This window comes from Quercus robur, chromosome 4 (genome assembly GCF_932294415.1).
Source record: "Quercus robur chromosome 4, dhQueRobu3.1, whole genome shotgun sequence".
Classification (NCBI taxonomy): Eukaryota; Viridiplantae; Streptophyta; class Magnoliopsida; order Fagales; family Fagaceae; genus Quercus; species Quercus robur.
Window position 1 is genome coordinate 59,498,561 of NC_065537.1, and position 17,472 is coordinate 59,516,032.

Consider the following 17,472-nt stretch of genomic DNA (forward strand, 5'->3'; position numbering starts at 1 on the left):
TCCACCAAAGCAGGACCAAGTGCCTCATGATAGATACCCTTGACACTTAAATTCAGCACCACATGATAAATTCCAATGTGAATGAATGTGCACCATTGCCATAGTTAGAAGAATATGTAGGACCTATGCAAGAGTATTAACATCAGCCTCATAACGATGTCTTAGTAAAAATTCTAGCTAAAATTTTCGTATTTGCTATTCTAATTAACATATTGTTTTTTTAATTATTATTCGCCTTATTACATTGATAGTTAACTATGATTTTGGGGGAAGTCTTGTCAAATGGGTCACCAGTTGGATACTACCACTGTGTTTTCTCGAAGCAACGATGGATCAACATACTCACTACATAAAATTTTCTATCGTAACTTTCCAAAAGAACAAGTCCACATAAATAAAATCATCCTCATAGGCGCTCTTTATCTCTGACAAAATTAGTTATTTTAGATTCCCCAGTTGAATTCAACTATGCTAGAGTAAGGATCAATGCAACAAAAAGATCGAATAGGTTCCACCAAATCTGTAATCTCCAATAGGCAAGGTTCCTTTGTGTTAAGCAGTGCAAGGAGCTATTTGCAAACTCAATAACCATCAAGGCTTTTAGTGAGAAGTAGGCTGCCATCCGTAGTTGATCACCCAGAGAGGAAGCTGGTCTCTGCAAGCCACCATAACTGCTCCATTGCTGTCTATAATAACAATCCCAAAGCTCACTCTGCTGGTTGCAATGAAAGATGTCAGTGCCATGTTCATCTTAAAATGATGAGGCGGTGGTGGCATCCATTTCAATGGAACGGAGCTTGTGCCCGCTGATTTGTCTCTATTCTCCATTGAACATTTCTATTACATCCATCCAGTGTGTTAAGTGTTTGCAACACTTTTCGCACCAGTTCAATGAAAGGCATATACCGAACCAACAAGAGCTTTTTCAACACCCCTGATTCTAACCAACATTTCTGAGCACTGGTACATTCCCAAAACGTATTAGTTCCTTTATAATGCCTCATAATACAAATGAGCACTAAAACAACCATTTTTATTTAATTTCTGAAACACCTTGTCCTCCATACCCATACTGATCCAAGCTGAGAACAACACCACAAAGAAATTAATCCAATTTTGAACAGGCCTCAAATGGATTCCAATGCACCCTACCATAAATCACCTCCATATATTCAAATTTCAAACATCATAGCATCTTTATTTGCAACTAGCTAGAATAGCATAAGAAATAAAGGAACCAAATGACCAATACCATTCCAAGCATCATGCCAAAACCATCCCCACTTTATATCCAACAAATCTATACAAAGAGTCCCACCCTGCACTGATGGCCTTCCCAACTTCCAACCCATGTGTTGTGCAGACAAAAGTAGAAGGCTGATTGTAACTCGCTATCCTCTTTCCGAGTAGGCAAAGATTTACCCACATAGAAAAGATGATTCATTTGAATCGACATCTACTTTTTATGTACCTACCTCCAAACATACTTCTACTCTCGCTGTCACCTAAATCCTAATTTTTTTATCCTGCACAAAAATTATTGGAGGGTGTAACCATATGGTTTTACACTAAATCCTTATAGAATTTAAATTCAGATATTAACTCAATGTAATCAGTGGTAGCAAGCTTCTTATCATGGATTATCTAAGAAAAAGAAAAGGAAACTCAAGCATATAGGAAATTTCTCACCCATTTGTTCATCATGGACAAAGAGCACACAACATATTACTTCTGGTTTGAGAGAAGCAAGGACGGTTCTTAAAAATAGAAAAATCTTCTGCTAGCTTCTCTTTGAAAAGAAACAGAAAAGTGTAACCATGAGTGTGCTTTTACGCATGCATGATATCCATTCTCTGTAAATGGATTTGTTTTCATTAAAAAATATAGACAATGATCGTCGAAGAAGACGGTCGGACAAAGCTACAATCATTCTCAGAAATAAAACTCAGTGCCTAAAAAATAACAAAAATATTCCAATTTATGTATACGAGAAGTAACTTATTTATCTCGTGCCCTTGGACGAACTCCAAGTCCAGTTCTTATATTTGCACCCACTTCTAGGAGGTCTTCCACCTATATAAGATATGCAACATTGAGCACATTTTCAAAGGATTCAAAATACAATTCAAAAGGATAATTATGTTGACTTTGCTACCTTTAAAAGGTCATATATGAGAATAGAAACTCTTATATTTCTTTATAAATGCCACTCTCCATCCCATAAATGAAAAGAAGAAACTTTAGACATGCATAGACACAAGCTGACAGCTGACACAAACACAAAGGATGGCAAAGGAAACAATAATTAATAAATAAACCAGACAATCGCTTGAGAAAAGTTCTTCACTTTTAGGTATAGTGAGAGATTGATTATTATGCCAATGTGCTCTAGTTCAAACTGTAACTGGGTTCAAAGCCCACTGCGTGCAGGAGTAAACATGGATATAATAATAATAAAATATTGGTTATTATTATTTTTTTTTTATTGGTAAGTTACATACTCACTTGGTAGGTCTACACCAAGAAGTTTACCCTCCACCTTGCTCTTACAAGGAGGTTCCATTTGAGTTATTGTTAGTCCCCCCTCCCTTTTACTCTTTTCTAGTGATTAGCAATAAGATCTTCAAACATTATCAAATGAAAAATTATTATCCATTACAAACAGCCAAACAACAAGTGAAGTAAGTTTCATAATCCCTATATAATTAGTGATAATGAGGTGGAAAAGATGCACAATGATTTATTGATCAATTGTCATAGCTGATAAATTGTTGAACTCATAGTAGCAATTTGTCTGCCAAAAAAAATCAGCTTAGTATAGAATAAATAATTAGGATTTTAGGTGACATCATAGAGGGTTTGAAGTATGTTTGGAGATGAGAATAGAAAAAGTAGAAATTTAGGGTGAAAAAAAGAGGTAGAAGAACTTGACTCTAACTGCCAGGAGGTTGGAAGAAGAAAAAGAGAAGAGAAAAAAGAAATAAAAGTTTAAAAGATTATCTCTAACATCTGCCAAAAGAAAGAGAACATCTTTTTACACCCAAAATTTAACTCAAAGCAATGGAGCAAAGATACAATTGAAACACAATCCCTTCCAAGTAATGACACAACAATGAAGTATAGCTAAGTTTTTATATATGGCCAAGAGGGCATAATTCCAGTTAGGAGGTTCAAAATTCAGAACCAATAAAGGTAAAATAGAGCTCACATGTGTTGGAAAACTTTTCAAGCATTAATGCTCTCAGTACACCCCAGCTAAAATCACTCATAATAGAAAAAAATCAAGTTGGGGGAAAGGACTCAACTCAACTTCAAATAACAAATTAGATGACTCATTCTGTTACCATCATCACCAGAACTGGTTAACAACTAAATAGATCAAACAATAGGCAGACACTAAACAAAGAAATTCTATTTACAGAAAATATGAGGAAAGAATATCTGTTTTGTTCAATGCTTATCATGACATGGGCAAGTTACCACCAGGACGCACTGCCAACCTTTTTAATTAAAGCCTGAAATAGGACTAGAACCCTAGAAGTACCTGTGATTAATAAACACTTTTTGCGACTAACAGAAGACAAAAATCACATCAAATGTTTTTCTTTTTCCTCTTTCAATTTATTCAATGAACAACATACTCAAATTAAACAGTGTTGACAAATGAAAAGACAAGTTCATTTAATTTTGTTCTCAGGGTGTGTTTCTACGGATCCATCCTCTAGAGTTCTTAAGGGAACTCCAACATAAAATTTCCGGAATCCTATCCATCCATTTCGTCACGTCAGCAACATTTAAACGAACATTGACTATCACCATTTTGGTTCAATTTAAACCCATTTCAAAATAGATATAAAAAGATTTTGTGAAGGGTAAAACTTAGGTGCATTACGTTTCCCAATTAAATTAAAATGCAGTACAGCCTTGTGTTTGAATTTAATTGAGGAACCTAATGTGGTGTACATAAGTAACCGTTCCCAAGTTTCGCCCTTTTACGAAACCTATCATTGAATTACCTAAAGACTCCGAAGCATCCTAAATCGGGTTTCTATCATATGAATTTTGAAGGAGACACATTGAAGATTGTTTAAGACCCATCTTACACAAGTAGTAAAGTAAATCTACAGATAACATATTCAATCATGTCAGATGAACTACAAAAAAAGACACAGTTTAAGCATCGACCAAAACTCCTTAGTTCTTCGTAATGAAGATGGTTTATGTTGCAGTTTCCTATGATTCTTTTTTCCTCATAAATAGTACATGAATTATTTACTTAGGTTGTTCCACACTGTTTCACAGCCTTGACTTGATATTGGAAAGACTAAAAAGCCCCTAAAATGCCACAGAGAGAGAGAGAGAAGCAGACCTTGTGGATGCCAGAGACGTGGAGGGCGGAAACGGCGGCGGTTGCGGTGGCTCCGACGAAGAGGGAGGCGACGGAGAAGGCTTTGAAGGGCATGAAGTGGGAGTCGCCGGCGTGGCCTCTTTTGAAGGAAGATATGGCCCACCCCAACTGTGCAGCACTAGCTAGGGCCCACCAGATGTGGCTGTAGGTCCTAGTCCCAGTCCCACCACCACCGGCACCGCCGCCTTCGTTCTCCTCCATCTGCGATCCAACTTCAACTTTGTCCTCTCCAGCTTTAGCTCTTACAGTTGCAGAGTCTTGCTCTGCCCCCAACTCTCTTTTCAGTCTATCTAAAATTTGTTGTACATTCTTTGATTTCCCCTTTCTTTGTATGGGCTTAACTTGGGCTTTAGACCTGTTGGGGGATGGGGTCTCTCTTTTTGTTGGGTTTTCAACCGGATGTTAATGGGCTTTTTACATAGATGAATTAATATGTGGGTATGATAATGATACCATCAACATTGTAAAACAACCAGCCCATTAACTCACAAAAACCAACTTCAAGCATAATATTTATTAGGTACTTCTACGGCGACTTTAAGTATCTAAAACTCATAAACCCCATCAATTAAAAATTGCACTATCTAATTTTACCTAAATTTCAATTCTGTTGTGTAATTTCGAATTCGTTTAATTCAGTCAGCTCTCTCTAAAACAATATAGTCTTGTGTTTTTCTTTTTCCACCTATCCCTCTCTCTTCATTTCACCCTCAATTTTAAGGAAAGAACTCCTAGGCCAAAACATTCTTTGCATCATTGTCTATTTGTAAGACTTCCCATTTCATTACTTATTTGATATGGAATAATCTTTTCTTCCACTCTAAGGAATAGTTTTTTTTTTTTTTTTTTTTTTTTTTTTTTTTTTTTTTTTTCCTTTTCCACATCTAGGAAACAAAAAAAAAAAAAAAAAAAAAAAAAAAAAAAAAAAAACCAATTTAGTTTTTCTTTCTTTAACAAAAAAAAAACCAATTAACTTTTCAAGTCACAATAGGAATTTAAGGCATTCCACAAAAATCTCCACTTTAACTCAAACTCTATCACCATTTTTTTTCCTTTTGAGATAGCTCCAACTTAATCAAAGCAACTTTTTTTTGGAAAAAAAAAAAAAAAAATCACTACTTATGTAGCTTAACCCATACTCGTGCACACTTGGACTGCAAACTTGTACCGAATATAATCTTCTCTCAAATTCCATAAGGACTAATTGACACAAAAAATAATCCAATAAATTAACTAAGCTCTAATACCACTTGTTGAATCCTAATCTAGTCTTACTTGAAATAATAAATTCAACTAACAAATTTAATCAATCAAAAACTTTATCACAACACAATTACTGTATCAAGATATTAATCACACACATAATCACAGATTTAGGAAAAGCATTTATTCTTTAAAGGAAAAACCATAGGACAAACATTGAATAAATTTACTATTATAAAATATATTATAATATCTTCTTAAGATTATGCCTAACTTGAGATCTACGCCAAATACAATGCATCTTCTGTTTAGAAAATAATAGAACTCACCTATGATTTTCACTCACCTTGGATAGAACTACTTTTATGGTTGTAGCACCCCAAAAATATTTCCCTCAAGAAAACCTAAAATTTATCTTCCTTTCTTTTGGTTTCATGGTCAATTTTAAAGATTTTCTCCTCTTCCCATAGGGGAGGGTCCTTGGGCCAATGTTATCAAATCATTTGCTACACTATCTATTTATAAGACTTTAATTCCTAAACATGGTAGACAAGCAAAAATACATTATATCTTTGACAAGGAAGAGGCTTACATTCTATTCCAAGGAATAGCCGCCTTTCCTTCCACACAAAGGAAACCCAAAAAATAACCAAATTAATATTTCCTTTTTCAAGTAGAAAACCGAATTAATTTTCCAAGTCACAATAAGAATTTGAGGCAATTTCCCAAGAAGTGCAGCCCTATAAAAGTTTAGAAAGTCTAATTGCATTTTACACTTGAATTTAATAGAATTGTTTTTTTAAATGTTGAATATAATTTAAATTTGGGTTAACTATAGAAATTCACCCTAAACCATTGGGGGTACTTGTTTGCAACACAAGCTATAAAAGCTCATGATCAATTCCCTAGTAGAAACAAACCTAACTATTTGCACCCCATAGTTCATCTTGATGTTAACTTTAGTAGTCACATGCCTTGAATGTGATTATTAGAAAATGAGATGACAACCCTTTTACATTTAGATTACCAAATTGTTGACCTACTATTATTTATCCTTAATCTTAATCTAATAATAATGTAGACTGCACACCTAAACTCTTAAATTCAATCTAACAAAAGATTCACACTAATCAACAAGCTTAGGCTAAAGGCTAACATGAAATTGATGAGGCTAAAACACAACGAGGTACAATGGGTATTTTGGAGATTTTAAGGGTACTTACTTTCATATTAGAGATTTACGAGGTGCTTGGCTATTTTAGAGGTATGGGAGGTGGATTTCAGTCACTTTAAAGGTTTTTATTTATTTTTTTTTTTTTAGGGTTATTAGTTCATTTTGGATGTTTCACACGTGGGGGGGGGGTGATATTTTGATAATTTTGGAGGTTTTGAGAGTATAATGGTTTTTTTTTGAGACATTTGGGTGGGAACTTTAGTCAATTTGGGAGTTTCAGGTTAATTTTGGTGATTTGGAGAGATGGTACTTTTGGCCATTTTGGAGATTTTGAGGGTATTTTGGTTAAATTTAGATTTGGTCAATTTGAAGAGTTTAGACTTTAGAGGCAATTTTGTCATTTTGGAGATTTTAGGGGCATTTAAATCATTTTTGGAGGTATTGGAGATATTCAATCAATTTAGAGGTCTTAAGGGTATTTTGGAGGTTTTGATGCTATTTTTGGAAGTATTTGGATATTTGATCATTTTGGAGAATTTAGATTTTATTTATTATTATTATTTTTTTTTTTTTTGTCATTCCAGAGATTTCAGGATTTTTTTGTCATCTAAGAGGTATTGGGGTACTACAATCGTGTTGAAGGTTTGAATATTTTGATAATTTTTCTTATATTTGGTGTAATATTTTGGTCATTTTATCTAATGATATTTTGATCATATTTTGAAGTATCGAGTGTAATGCAGTCATTTTATCTAATAATATAATTACAAGCTATGGCATGAACGTTCTTGTCATTTAGATAAATTATTACATTGTACTATAGGATTTTCACCATGAGCTAATCATAGTAATGTTAATCTCTAGATAATCTTATATTACCGAAATGTTATGCACAAATGAACAAACTAAATGGAGTAATATGCCACATTTTCATAATCTTTGTTGTAATGTTCACAACATTCCATGAACCAAACAGCCCAGCGAATTGGCTATTGAAAGTTCAAAAACGTGTACCAATACACTTTTGAACGTTTAGACCCCCAAAAATTATCTTAACCAACACAAGCAATATGTTAAACAACAAGTGTGCGGAAACTTAACATATGCTATAATGTGAAATAGGATAAAAACTATCTAAGCCATAACATAATAAAATCACAGCAGATAATATAAAGGCAGAGATAGAGAGGAAGGAAGATGCATACACACAGATAACACCCGATGTGTTATCGAAGAGGAAACCGAAGACCTCGGCGAAAAACCTCTCCGCCGCCCTCCAAGCGGTAATCAATCCACTAGAAAATACAGTTGGGATACAAGGACAGCAATAGACCCTCCAAGCCTAATCTACCCAGTGCACCTAAGCCCTCCAAGCTTCTTGCTCCAACGAGGTTGCGCCGAACCTTTTTCTTTTCTAGCTTCCCGGATTCCGCTACTACACCGTAGCATCAACCAATGAAGATTGGCTCCTTCCTAACTGCTTCCCAGAACTCCAAACGACTGTCTCACAGAGATGATAATGGTGAAAACCAAGTTTGGTATAATGCCTCTCAAGGTTTGACAATGGAGAGGAAGAGAGTGAGGGATTTTGATGAGACTCTAAGGTAGGGATTGTGTGTGAAACAATCTTGTTTTTCTTTAGGGTTTCTCTCTCAAAATTCTCTCTGGAAGCTCTCTTTCAATCGTGGGTTAAAAGGGTATTTATACTGGAGTGAAGAGGAATGTGAAACGTCAGGTTTTTCCAAAACAGGGGTGGCTCGCGGCTTGACCTCGCGGCTTGACTAAGTCGCGAGTTCCAGTCGCGAGTTAACCGTATGGCCAGTTGTCCTGTTTTGTCCTGTAGTGCTCCAGCTAGCATGACTGTTCATCTTCCAGCATGCTTGGCACGTGTGCATCTTCTGGCGGGTTGAAGCCGCGAGTCCACCCGCGAGTCCCAGCCGCGACACTCTGTTTTCTTGCACACTCTTGAGCAATCTTCACACTATCTCACTCACTACCCTTACAACAATCCCACCTAAATACAGGGTTACTAAATGCTGAATTACAAGAAAATTTGGCACGGAATAAAGCCAATTAGATGGTTGAATAAATTCAACCTTACAGCTATATATGAAATGGAAAGATTTTTGAAGCAGACAAGAATAATGATAGTAGCGTACATGTCATAGGATTCCATGTGATAACTCACGAGCATAGAGGTTTATTTGCTGAAAAATGAAAATATAGATTCTCTAGTCCATAATGTTTTGAAACAACAATCACAATCTTACAACATGGCATACATTTGGTAAACTAGAAGCCAAGCATATTATTACAAACTTCAGATGCGTCTGATCTAAAGCAACCAAAAGCAAAGCACACCAAGTCTCCAACAAACACACACTGAACCACAGATGTTCAGCGAAGAGAGACTAAAGGCCTAAGGAAACTCCAGAAAGCAAAAAACAGGGCCAGAATTCCAGCAACAGGTATACTGCCTCTCCAAAAATCGCGGAAATATTGACTTTTAAGGGATGCCATGAGTTTGCTCCAATAACCCATATAGTGCTCATTAATCCGTTCACTGATATCATGGTAACAAGAACGATTACCTTCCACAATTTGATGGCAAAGTTCGTTGATCAGATTAACCACTGCCTCATCTCTGCCTAGCCAGTTATCGAGGACCTTTTTCTCAACAAGCAGATCCACATCTTTTTCAGTTTTAATAAGATGATCTAATAACACAATGTAATTACAGATATAAGTTTCATGTGGATAATGACACTGTTAGGTGCGTGGCACCTAGGGGTCCAGCCCACTCGCTTGTCACATTAGTAAAAGCTCAATTAATGAGCTTGCTTGCTCAAGCTTCCAAAGTCAGCTTTTGGTTTAATGCAAAGCTGAGCAAGCGTGTAAGACATGCTGAGGAGAAAGGAAGGAAAAGAAAAGAAAGGCCATTTGGCCATGCCGTGTGATTTAAGAGAGAAACACAGTGAGTGAAGAGCTGAAACAAGAGGGCCATTCGGCCATTGTGAGAAAAACACAAGCGAGAGCTTTAGGAGATGCACTGAGAGTGTGAGAGAGTGAAAAAGAAAAAGTAGACACTTTTCTTTACTCAAGTTATATACAAGGAAGATAAATTGGTGGAGTTTTCATGGAGTTTTTGAGTACTACAACCATGGAAAGGTGGAGTATTCAGAAAAATATTTTGTTACTGGCTTTGTGGTGAGATTGTATTTACTCCTTGAGTTTTATTTATTGCATATTCAATTTATTGTAGACTCAAGTTTAGCATAAATTTGATAGTTGTAATCTCTATTTCATAGTGTATATTTTTCGGAGCTGCCCCGTGATTTTTCCCTCTACACTGAAGGGTTTTCCATGTAAGATTTGGTGTTCTTCTGTGATTGTATTTATGTGGTGTTTGCTGAATTTTTTTTTCCCCATAATATTGTTATTGCTTGGTAGTTATATATTTTAATTCACACATAGACATAGAAGGGATTAGGATTTTTCCCCAACAAGTGGTATTAAAGCTATTGGTTGCTTAGGTTTGACAGTCTTGTGTTGGATTAAATGGAGAATATGATTATGAATACTATGGTTAAACCCTCGACATCGAATTATTCGATATGGAGGCCGATGATGAAGGATGTTCTTTATTGCAAGGATTTGCATGACCCTATTAAGGGTGATAGTGCCAAGCCTAGTGATATGCCAGATAAAGATTGGGATAAATTAAATAGAAAAACTATCGAGTGTATTAGACAATGCATCAATGTCAGTGTTTTTCACTATGTGTCTCAAGAAATAAATGCAGAGGCTCTTTGGGAAAAATTAAGGATTTTTTATGAAAGAAAGACAGCTCAAAATAAAGCTTTTATTGCTATAAAACTTGTGAATTTGAAGCTTAAGGAGGGTAAGTCCATTGCCGAGTACCTTAGTGAGTTCCAAGACTTAGTTAATCAGATGGTTACAATAAACCTAGTAATAGATGATGAGTTGCCAGCTTTATTACTTCTGAGTTCTTTACCTGACAGTTGGGAGACTTTGGTAGTGTCACTTAGTAATTCTGCTCTAAATGGTGTGTTACAACTTGTCATGATTAAAGATAGTTTGCTTAATGAAGAAACTAGAAGAAAGGATATGGGCAAAGATATTGCACATGCTCTTGTCACAAAGAACAAGGGGAGAAGTAAGAGTAGAAGTTCTAAAGGGCGAAGTGAATCCAAAAGTTGGTCAGAATCAAATGGAAAATTCAAGTGCTTTTACTATGATAAAGAAGATCACATAAAAAGGAATTGCAAGGCTTGGAAGAACAAACAGAAAAAGGATAAAAATCAGAAAAAGGCGGATGATGAGAATACCGTTGTTGTTATAGTGTTGGAAGATGAGGTCCTAGCCATAGGACAAGATGATTGTTGTACAGTTTCAAATCCTTATGTTGAATGGGTGATTGATTCAGCTGCTTCCTTCCATATCACTCCTAGAAATGAGTTATTCACTTCATACAAAGCGGGAAACTTTGGGAAAGTGAAGATGAGTAATGATAGTTATGCCGACATTATGGGAATTGGCGATATTTGTGTTAAGGCTAACACTGGATACACCCTGACTTTGAAGGATGTGAGACATGTTTTGGATATTCGCTTGAATTTGATTTCCATTCATGTTCTTGATAAAGAAGGTTATGGCAATTATTTTTGTTATGGAAAATGGAGGCTTAGCAAATGATCATTGATGTTTGCTAGGAAGATTTGTTGTACACTTTACAAGACACAAGTAAAGTTGTGCAAGGATGTTGTTAGTGAAACTCAGGAGGATTCTTCGCCTAACTTGTGGCATAAGCGATTGGCTCACATGAGTGAAAAAGGGTTGTAGATTTTGGCAAAGAAATCTCTCATTCCCTTGGCCAAAGGTACGTTACTAAATCCTTGTGACTTTTGTTTATTTGGTAAACAACATAGAGTTTCATTTAATATACCCTCTACTAGAAAACCCAATGTATTAGATCTTGTTTATTCTGATTTATGTGGTCTCATTGATGTTGAGACTTTAGGTGGTTATAAATATTTTGTTACATTTATTGATGATACTTCACGAAAGGTATGGGTTTATGTTTTGAAAATAAAAGACCAGGTATTTGAGTACTTCAAGAAATTCCATGCCATGGTGGAAAGAGAGAAAGGGAAGCCTTTGAAGTGTCTCCGTAATAATAACGAAGGTGAATACATATCTAATGAATTCAAAAGTTACTGCTCCGAGAAAGGTTTTAGACATGAAAAGACAGTTCATGTTACCCCACACAAAATGGTGTGGTAGAAAGGATGAACCGCACTATTGTTGAGAAAATTATATGTATATTAAGAATGACTAATCTGCCTAAGTCATTTTGGTGTGAAGCTGTTGTGACTGCATGCTACCTAATTAATAGATCTACATTAGTTCCTTTGGGTTTTGACACTCCAGAAAGAGTACGGATAGAAAAGATGTTTCTTACTCTCACTTGAAGGTATTTGGGTGCAAGGCATTTGTACATGTGCCTAAGGAACAAAGATTGAAGCTTGATAGCAAATCCACTCCTTGTATATTTGTTGGATATGGAGATGTAAAATTTGGCTACAAGTTATGGGATCCAAAAGAAAAAAATATGATCAAAAGTCAAGATATAGTTTTTCAAGAGAATGAAAACTTAGCAGACTTTAAGAAAACTGAGAAACCTAAAGTTGCAGTTGAAGGTGTTCTTGATTTTAGACCTACCTCTTCTTCCTTAGATAATGCCCCAAATAGGGAAGAGGTACAAGATGAGAATTATAGTGATGAATCAACTGAATTTGATGCTAATGAGCCAGCAGGTGTTGATGGTGATGATGTGACATATACAGATGGTGTTGAGTAGGGAGAGCAGCCTCCTCCACTAGAGATGGTAGAACCTCAAGTGAGAAGGTCTACTAGAGAGCGTCGTCCATCGACTAGATATCCCACTTCTGAGTATATTATGATTACTGAAGAGGGGAAGTCAGAAAGTTTTTAGGAAGTACAGTCTTATAAGGATAAGCAAAGTCGGCTGAAGGCTATGCATGAAGAGATGAATTCTTTGAACAAGAATAAGACTTATGACTTAGTGGAACTTCCTAAAGGCAAGAAGGCATTGAAAATCAAATAGGCGTTCAAGCTAAAGAAAGATGGTGACAAGTTCGTAAAGTATAAAGCTTGATTTGTGGTTAAGGGTTTCAGTAAAAAACAAGGGATTGACTTTGATGAGATATTTCCTCTAGTAGTCAAGATGAGTTCCATTTGAGTAGTTCTAGGATTACTAGCTAGCTTGGATCTTGAGCTTGAGCATCTTGATGTGAAGATAGCATTTCTTTATGGTGATTTGAAAGAAGAAATCTACATGGATCAGCCAAAGGGATTCAAAGTGGAAGGGAAAGAACATATGGTTTACAAGTTAAAGATTAGTTTGTATGGCTTGAAGCAAGCTCCAAGACAGTGATACAAGAAGTTTGACTCATTCATGGTGGGTTATGGGTACATGAGGACAAATGCAGATCATTGTGTGTATGATAGAAAATTTCCCATTGATAAATTTGTTATTTTTTTGCTATATGTAGATGATATGTTGATAGTAGGACAAGATGTAGGTGTGATTGGAAATTTGAAGAAGGACTTGTTCAAGTCATTTGATATGAAAGACTTGAGTTCAGCAAGACAAATTTCGGGTATGCAGATTCTACTTGATAGGAAAGCTAAGTAACTATGGTTATCATAAGAGAAATATATTGAGCGGGTTCTTTAAAGGTTCAATATGAAACATGCCAAGCCAGTTAGTACACGTCTTGGTGCTCATTTCAAGCTAAGAAAGAAATCTTGTTCTTCATCCAAGAAAGAGAAAAAAGATGTAGTATTAACCATTTATTCCTTAGTAGTTGGGAGTTTGATGTATGCTATAGTTTGCACACAACCAGAAATTGCTCATGCAATTGGTGTTGTTAGTAGGTTTATAATTAATCTTGGTAAAGATCACTAGGAAGCAGTGAAGCAGATCTTTAGATATTTGAGAGGTAGCTCTAAATTGTGCTTGACTTTTGATGATTCTAAACCAATTTTGGAGGATTATGTAGATGTATATTGGGTAGGTGACCTTGATGGTAGGAAATCTACATTGGGGTATTTATTTACTTTTGTAGGTGGAGCTGTATCATTTTAGTCAAGATTGCAGAAGTGTGTTGCCTTATCTACAACTGAAGCTGAGTACATTACAGCTAATGAAGCAAGTAAAGAGATGCTCTAGTTGAAATAGTTTCTCCAAGAATTGGGTTTGAAACAAGATGGGTTTGTAGTTAATTGTGATAGTCAGAGTGCTTTAGACTTGAGCAAGAATTCTATGTACCATTCATGCTCGAAGCACATTGAAGTGAAATACCATTGGTTGAGACTAGTTGTTGAACAACAGTCATTTGAATTAGAGAAGATTCACACAGATGAAATTCCAAATGACATGTTAACCAAGGTTATGTCTAGAGAAATGCTAAAGCTTTGTGCCGAGTTGGCCGGCATGAATTCTAATTGAAGAGTTGGGTTGAAGATCTCCTTTGTAGTGGGCTAGAGGGGGAGATTGTTGGGTGCATGGCACCTAGGGGGTCTAGTCCACTTGCTTGCCACATTAGTCAAAGCTCAATTAATGAGCTTGCTTCCTCAAGCTTCCAAAGTCAGCTTTTGGTTTAATGCAAAGCTGAGCAAGCATGTGAGACACATTGAGAGAAAAGAAGGAAAAGAAAAGAAAGGCCATTCGGCCATGCTGTGAGATTTGAGAGAGAAACACATTGAGTGAAGAGTTGAAAAAAGAGAGCCATTCGGCCATTGTGAGAAAAACACAAGTGAGAGCTTCAAGAGGTGCAGTCTGAAGAGATAGAGAGAAACACAGTGAGAGTGTGAGAGAGTGAAAAAGAAAAATGAGACATTTTTCTTTACTCAAGTTGCACACAAGGAAGATAAATTGGTGGAGTTCTCATGGAGTTCTTGAGTGCTACAACCATGGAGAGTTAAAGTATTCAGAGGAAGATTTTGCTACTAGCTTTGTGGTGAGATTGTATTTCAAAGCGAGATTGTATTTACTCTTTGAGATTTATTTATTGTATATTCAATTTATTGTGGACTCAAGTTTAGCATAACCTTGATAGTTGTAATCTCTATTTCATAGTGAATATTTTTCGAAGCTACCCTGTGGTTTTTTCCTTTACACTGGAAGGTTTTCCATGTAAGATTTGGTGTTCTTGTGTGGTTGTATTTATGTGATGTTTGTTGGAATTTTTTTGTTTCCATAATATTACTATTGCTTGGTAATTATATATTTTAATTCACATATAGACATAGAGGGGATTTGGATTTTTTTTCCCAGCAATGACAGTTAAAAATGGTAAGCATTCCAATAACCGACTCTTCTGAAACTTAATGTCAAGTAAGCGTTTCTTTTTGTCTTCTCTGAATTCCACTCATTCCTCAGCCAACTTTGTTCTACAAGGTAGTCGACGTTTAATTCTTTCTCCACTCTCCAGATTCAACGGAAGGAGAAAATATCTTAGGAAATCAATCAAATGTTTGGGTTGCTTCACCCTAGTAACATCCAATATATTGTTGTAATCATCAGAAGAGCCATTTTTTAGGTAATCATAGAAAGTAATCAAGGGCAAGCTTATGAAAGGACTTATCCTCATTATGATGATTAGGGAGATCCAAGTAGGCAAAATTATATAATTCCTCGAGGACAGAAAATGGAACCTGATTCTCCAGTAGTATCAAGTCATGTAAAATATCAGAGACGTTCTCGTGGATGTTGTTTTCTTCTGGGTATTGCTTAGTCCACCACAAGTGCTCAATGATAAAAATAGAATCCAAAAGAGTCATCTTCACGAAATCTTCCTTGACGATTTCATGAAATTTCTCTGCATAACAGTGACGGATCTTTAATTCTTTTTCTTGGACGCATCTTGCAAGTTCTCCCTGGGTCTTTTTAGTTCGATAACAGGCGTTCAGGAAACACCTCAATTTCAGTTCTTCCTTTTTCTTCAAATTTTCTTTGCCATGATGGAAATGGCCTATTGAAATTTCTTTTGGAGTGTAGGCATCTTCATTTACATTGCTGAGATTTCGGGGAACCCTGTAGATACAACACTCGGGTTGTTTGTCAGGTTCCAGGTCCCAGGCTTGTGGAATGGCTATAATAGTAAACTCTTCCAAGTGGTTGTCAGGCTCCATGTAGAACTATAAAAGTTTAAAGTCTTGGTGTTTGGCTGCCGGGATCAGAAAAATAAAATGCTTTGTTCATAAATTATTTTACAATATTTTTACAAATTATTAATATATCAAATTTTTATTAGTTTTAATTTGAATTTATCATTAACATTTTATTTTTATTTATCAATAATTATTTGAAATATACTAAAGTCATATTAGGAGTTTGTAAAAACTTCCCATATGGGTCCGTTAATTAGTGGGTCTACAAAATTTAACTTTCCCAAGTCAATTAATGACCAAAATGGTGGATCTCATAATAATAGTAGAAAATTGTTATTTTTAATTCCTTTTATAATGTATTATAAGTACTTTATATTTAATTTGTTAGGATTATAGTATTTCAATTAGTATTTTTTGACATTTTTAAGTGTTTTAATAAGACATTTAAGGTTTAAATGCCCATAATTATAATTATCAACTTATCAAAAAGGAGGCTTCAAAAATTTTCAAAATCATTTAGATAACGCATTCAACTTTACAAGTATAATGTTATATTTTAATACTTTTACATTGCTTTATTTTCTTAATTTATTTTGAAAAAAATTTATGTTTAAACTTTATGCATTTACACTAGTTTCTTAATTTGATTGTTATACATGAACCATAAATTGATTATTATATGTTTTTATTTATTTATTTTAATGATATTATATATATAGTTAATAATTGAAATTATGAAAGAAATAAATTAAATTTTACATTTATTAGCTTGTGTATAACAAATATATTAGCATATAAATTTTATTGTTTTTATTATTATCAATTAATATTTTTAAATTAATTTTCCTTTCAATATTTTCTTTTAATTCCCCAAATGGAAATCATTATTGTAGGGACACGATTTTAGTTAACCCGATCCTAGATGGTCAGGCCTTGGTCCAAAAGGTCCCACACAATGAATTTTGTAGAGTATGGGCTGAAGAACTTGGTTCCAGTTGGCTTAAACAGTTCGTTGCATGTCCTTAGTAGATATAGAAATCTGAATGAAGAAAATGGATGTGAAAGTGGGAGTTTTATTCATGGTTATGCGTTCATACAATGAACCCCTGCTCCTCTGTCTCCTCTCTCCTCTTTTTTTTCCGTCCCCTTCTCTTGAGGGACTCTTACATATTATATAGGCCCTCTTTTATCATCTGGATCTTACACTTGTTGATCATCCAAACCCCTACTTGAGCACCTATCCCATCAGACGCCCTGACCAGTTCTTTGTGAGTTGCAGTGACCAAGGTAGCACTGTTCAAGGGTCTTCTCCTTATTAATGCGGTCAGGAGAGTAGTTGTGGTGCATTTAATGTGGTGGTGACAGCCTTTGCTGGGATATTTTGAGTCCTCTTTCTTTTTACGTGTTTGGAGTGAGGGCTACAGTAACTGGGATGCATCATTGACCTGGACTTTGGAATGTCCGAGGA

At 35.4% G+C, this 17,472-nt stretch overlaps 2 protein-coding genes across 2 annotated transcripts; both read right to left on the reverse strand.

Moving 5' to 3' along the window:
• Positions 1 to 1,849: 1,849 nt before the first annotated feature.
• On the reverse strand, positions 1,850 to 4,714 carry LOC126723166 (uncharacterized). Its single transcript, XM_050426459.1, has 2 exons — positions 4,370 to 4,714; positions 1,850 to 2,073 (listed from the first exon to the last, which is right to left on the reverse strand). Exons 1-2 carry the CDS (start codon positions 4,607 to 4,609, stop codon positions 1,999 to 2,001), a joined length of 315 nt encoding a protein of 104 aa, XP_050282416.1. The 5' UTR covers positions 4,610 to 4,714; the 3' UTR covers positions 1,850 to 1,998.
• Positions 4,715 to 15,437: 10,723 nt separating this feature from the next.
• On the reverse strand, positions 15,438 to 16,025 carry LOC126722280 (UPF0481 protein At3g47200-like). Its single transcript, XM_050425438.1, has one exon. It carries the CDS (start codon positions 16,023 to 16,025, stop codon positions 15,438 to 15,440), a length of 588 nt encoding a protein of 195 aa, XP_050281395.1.
• Positions 16,026 to 17,472: the final 1,447 nt, after the last annotated feature.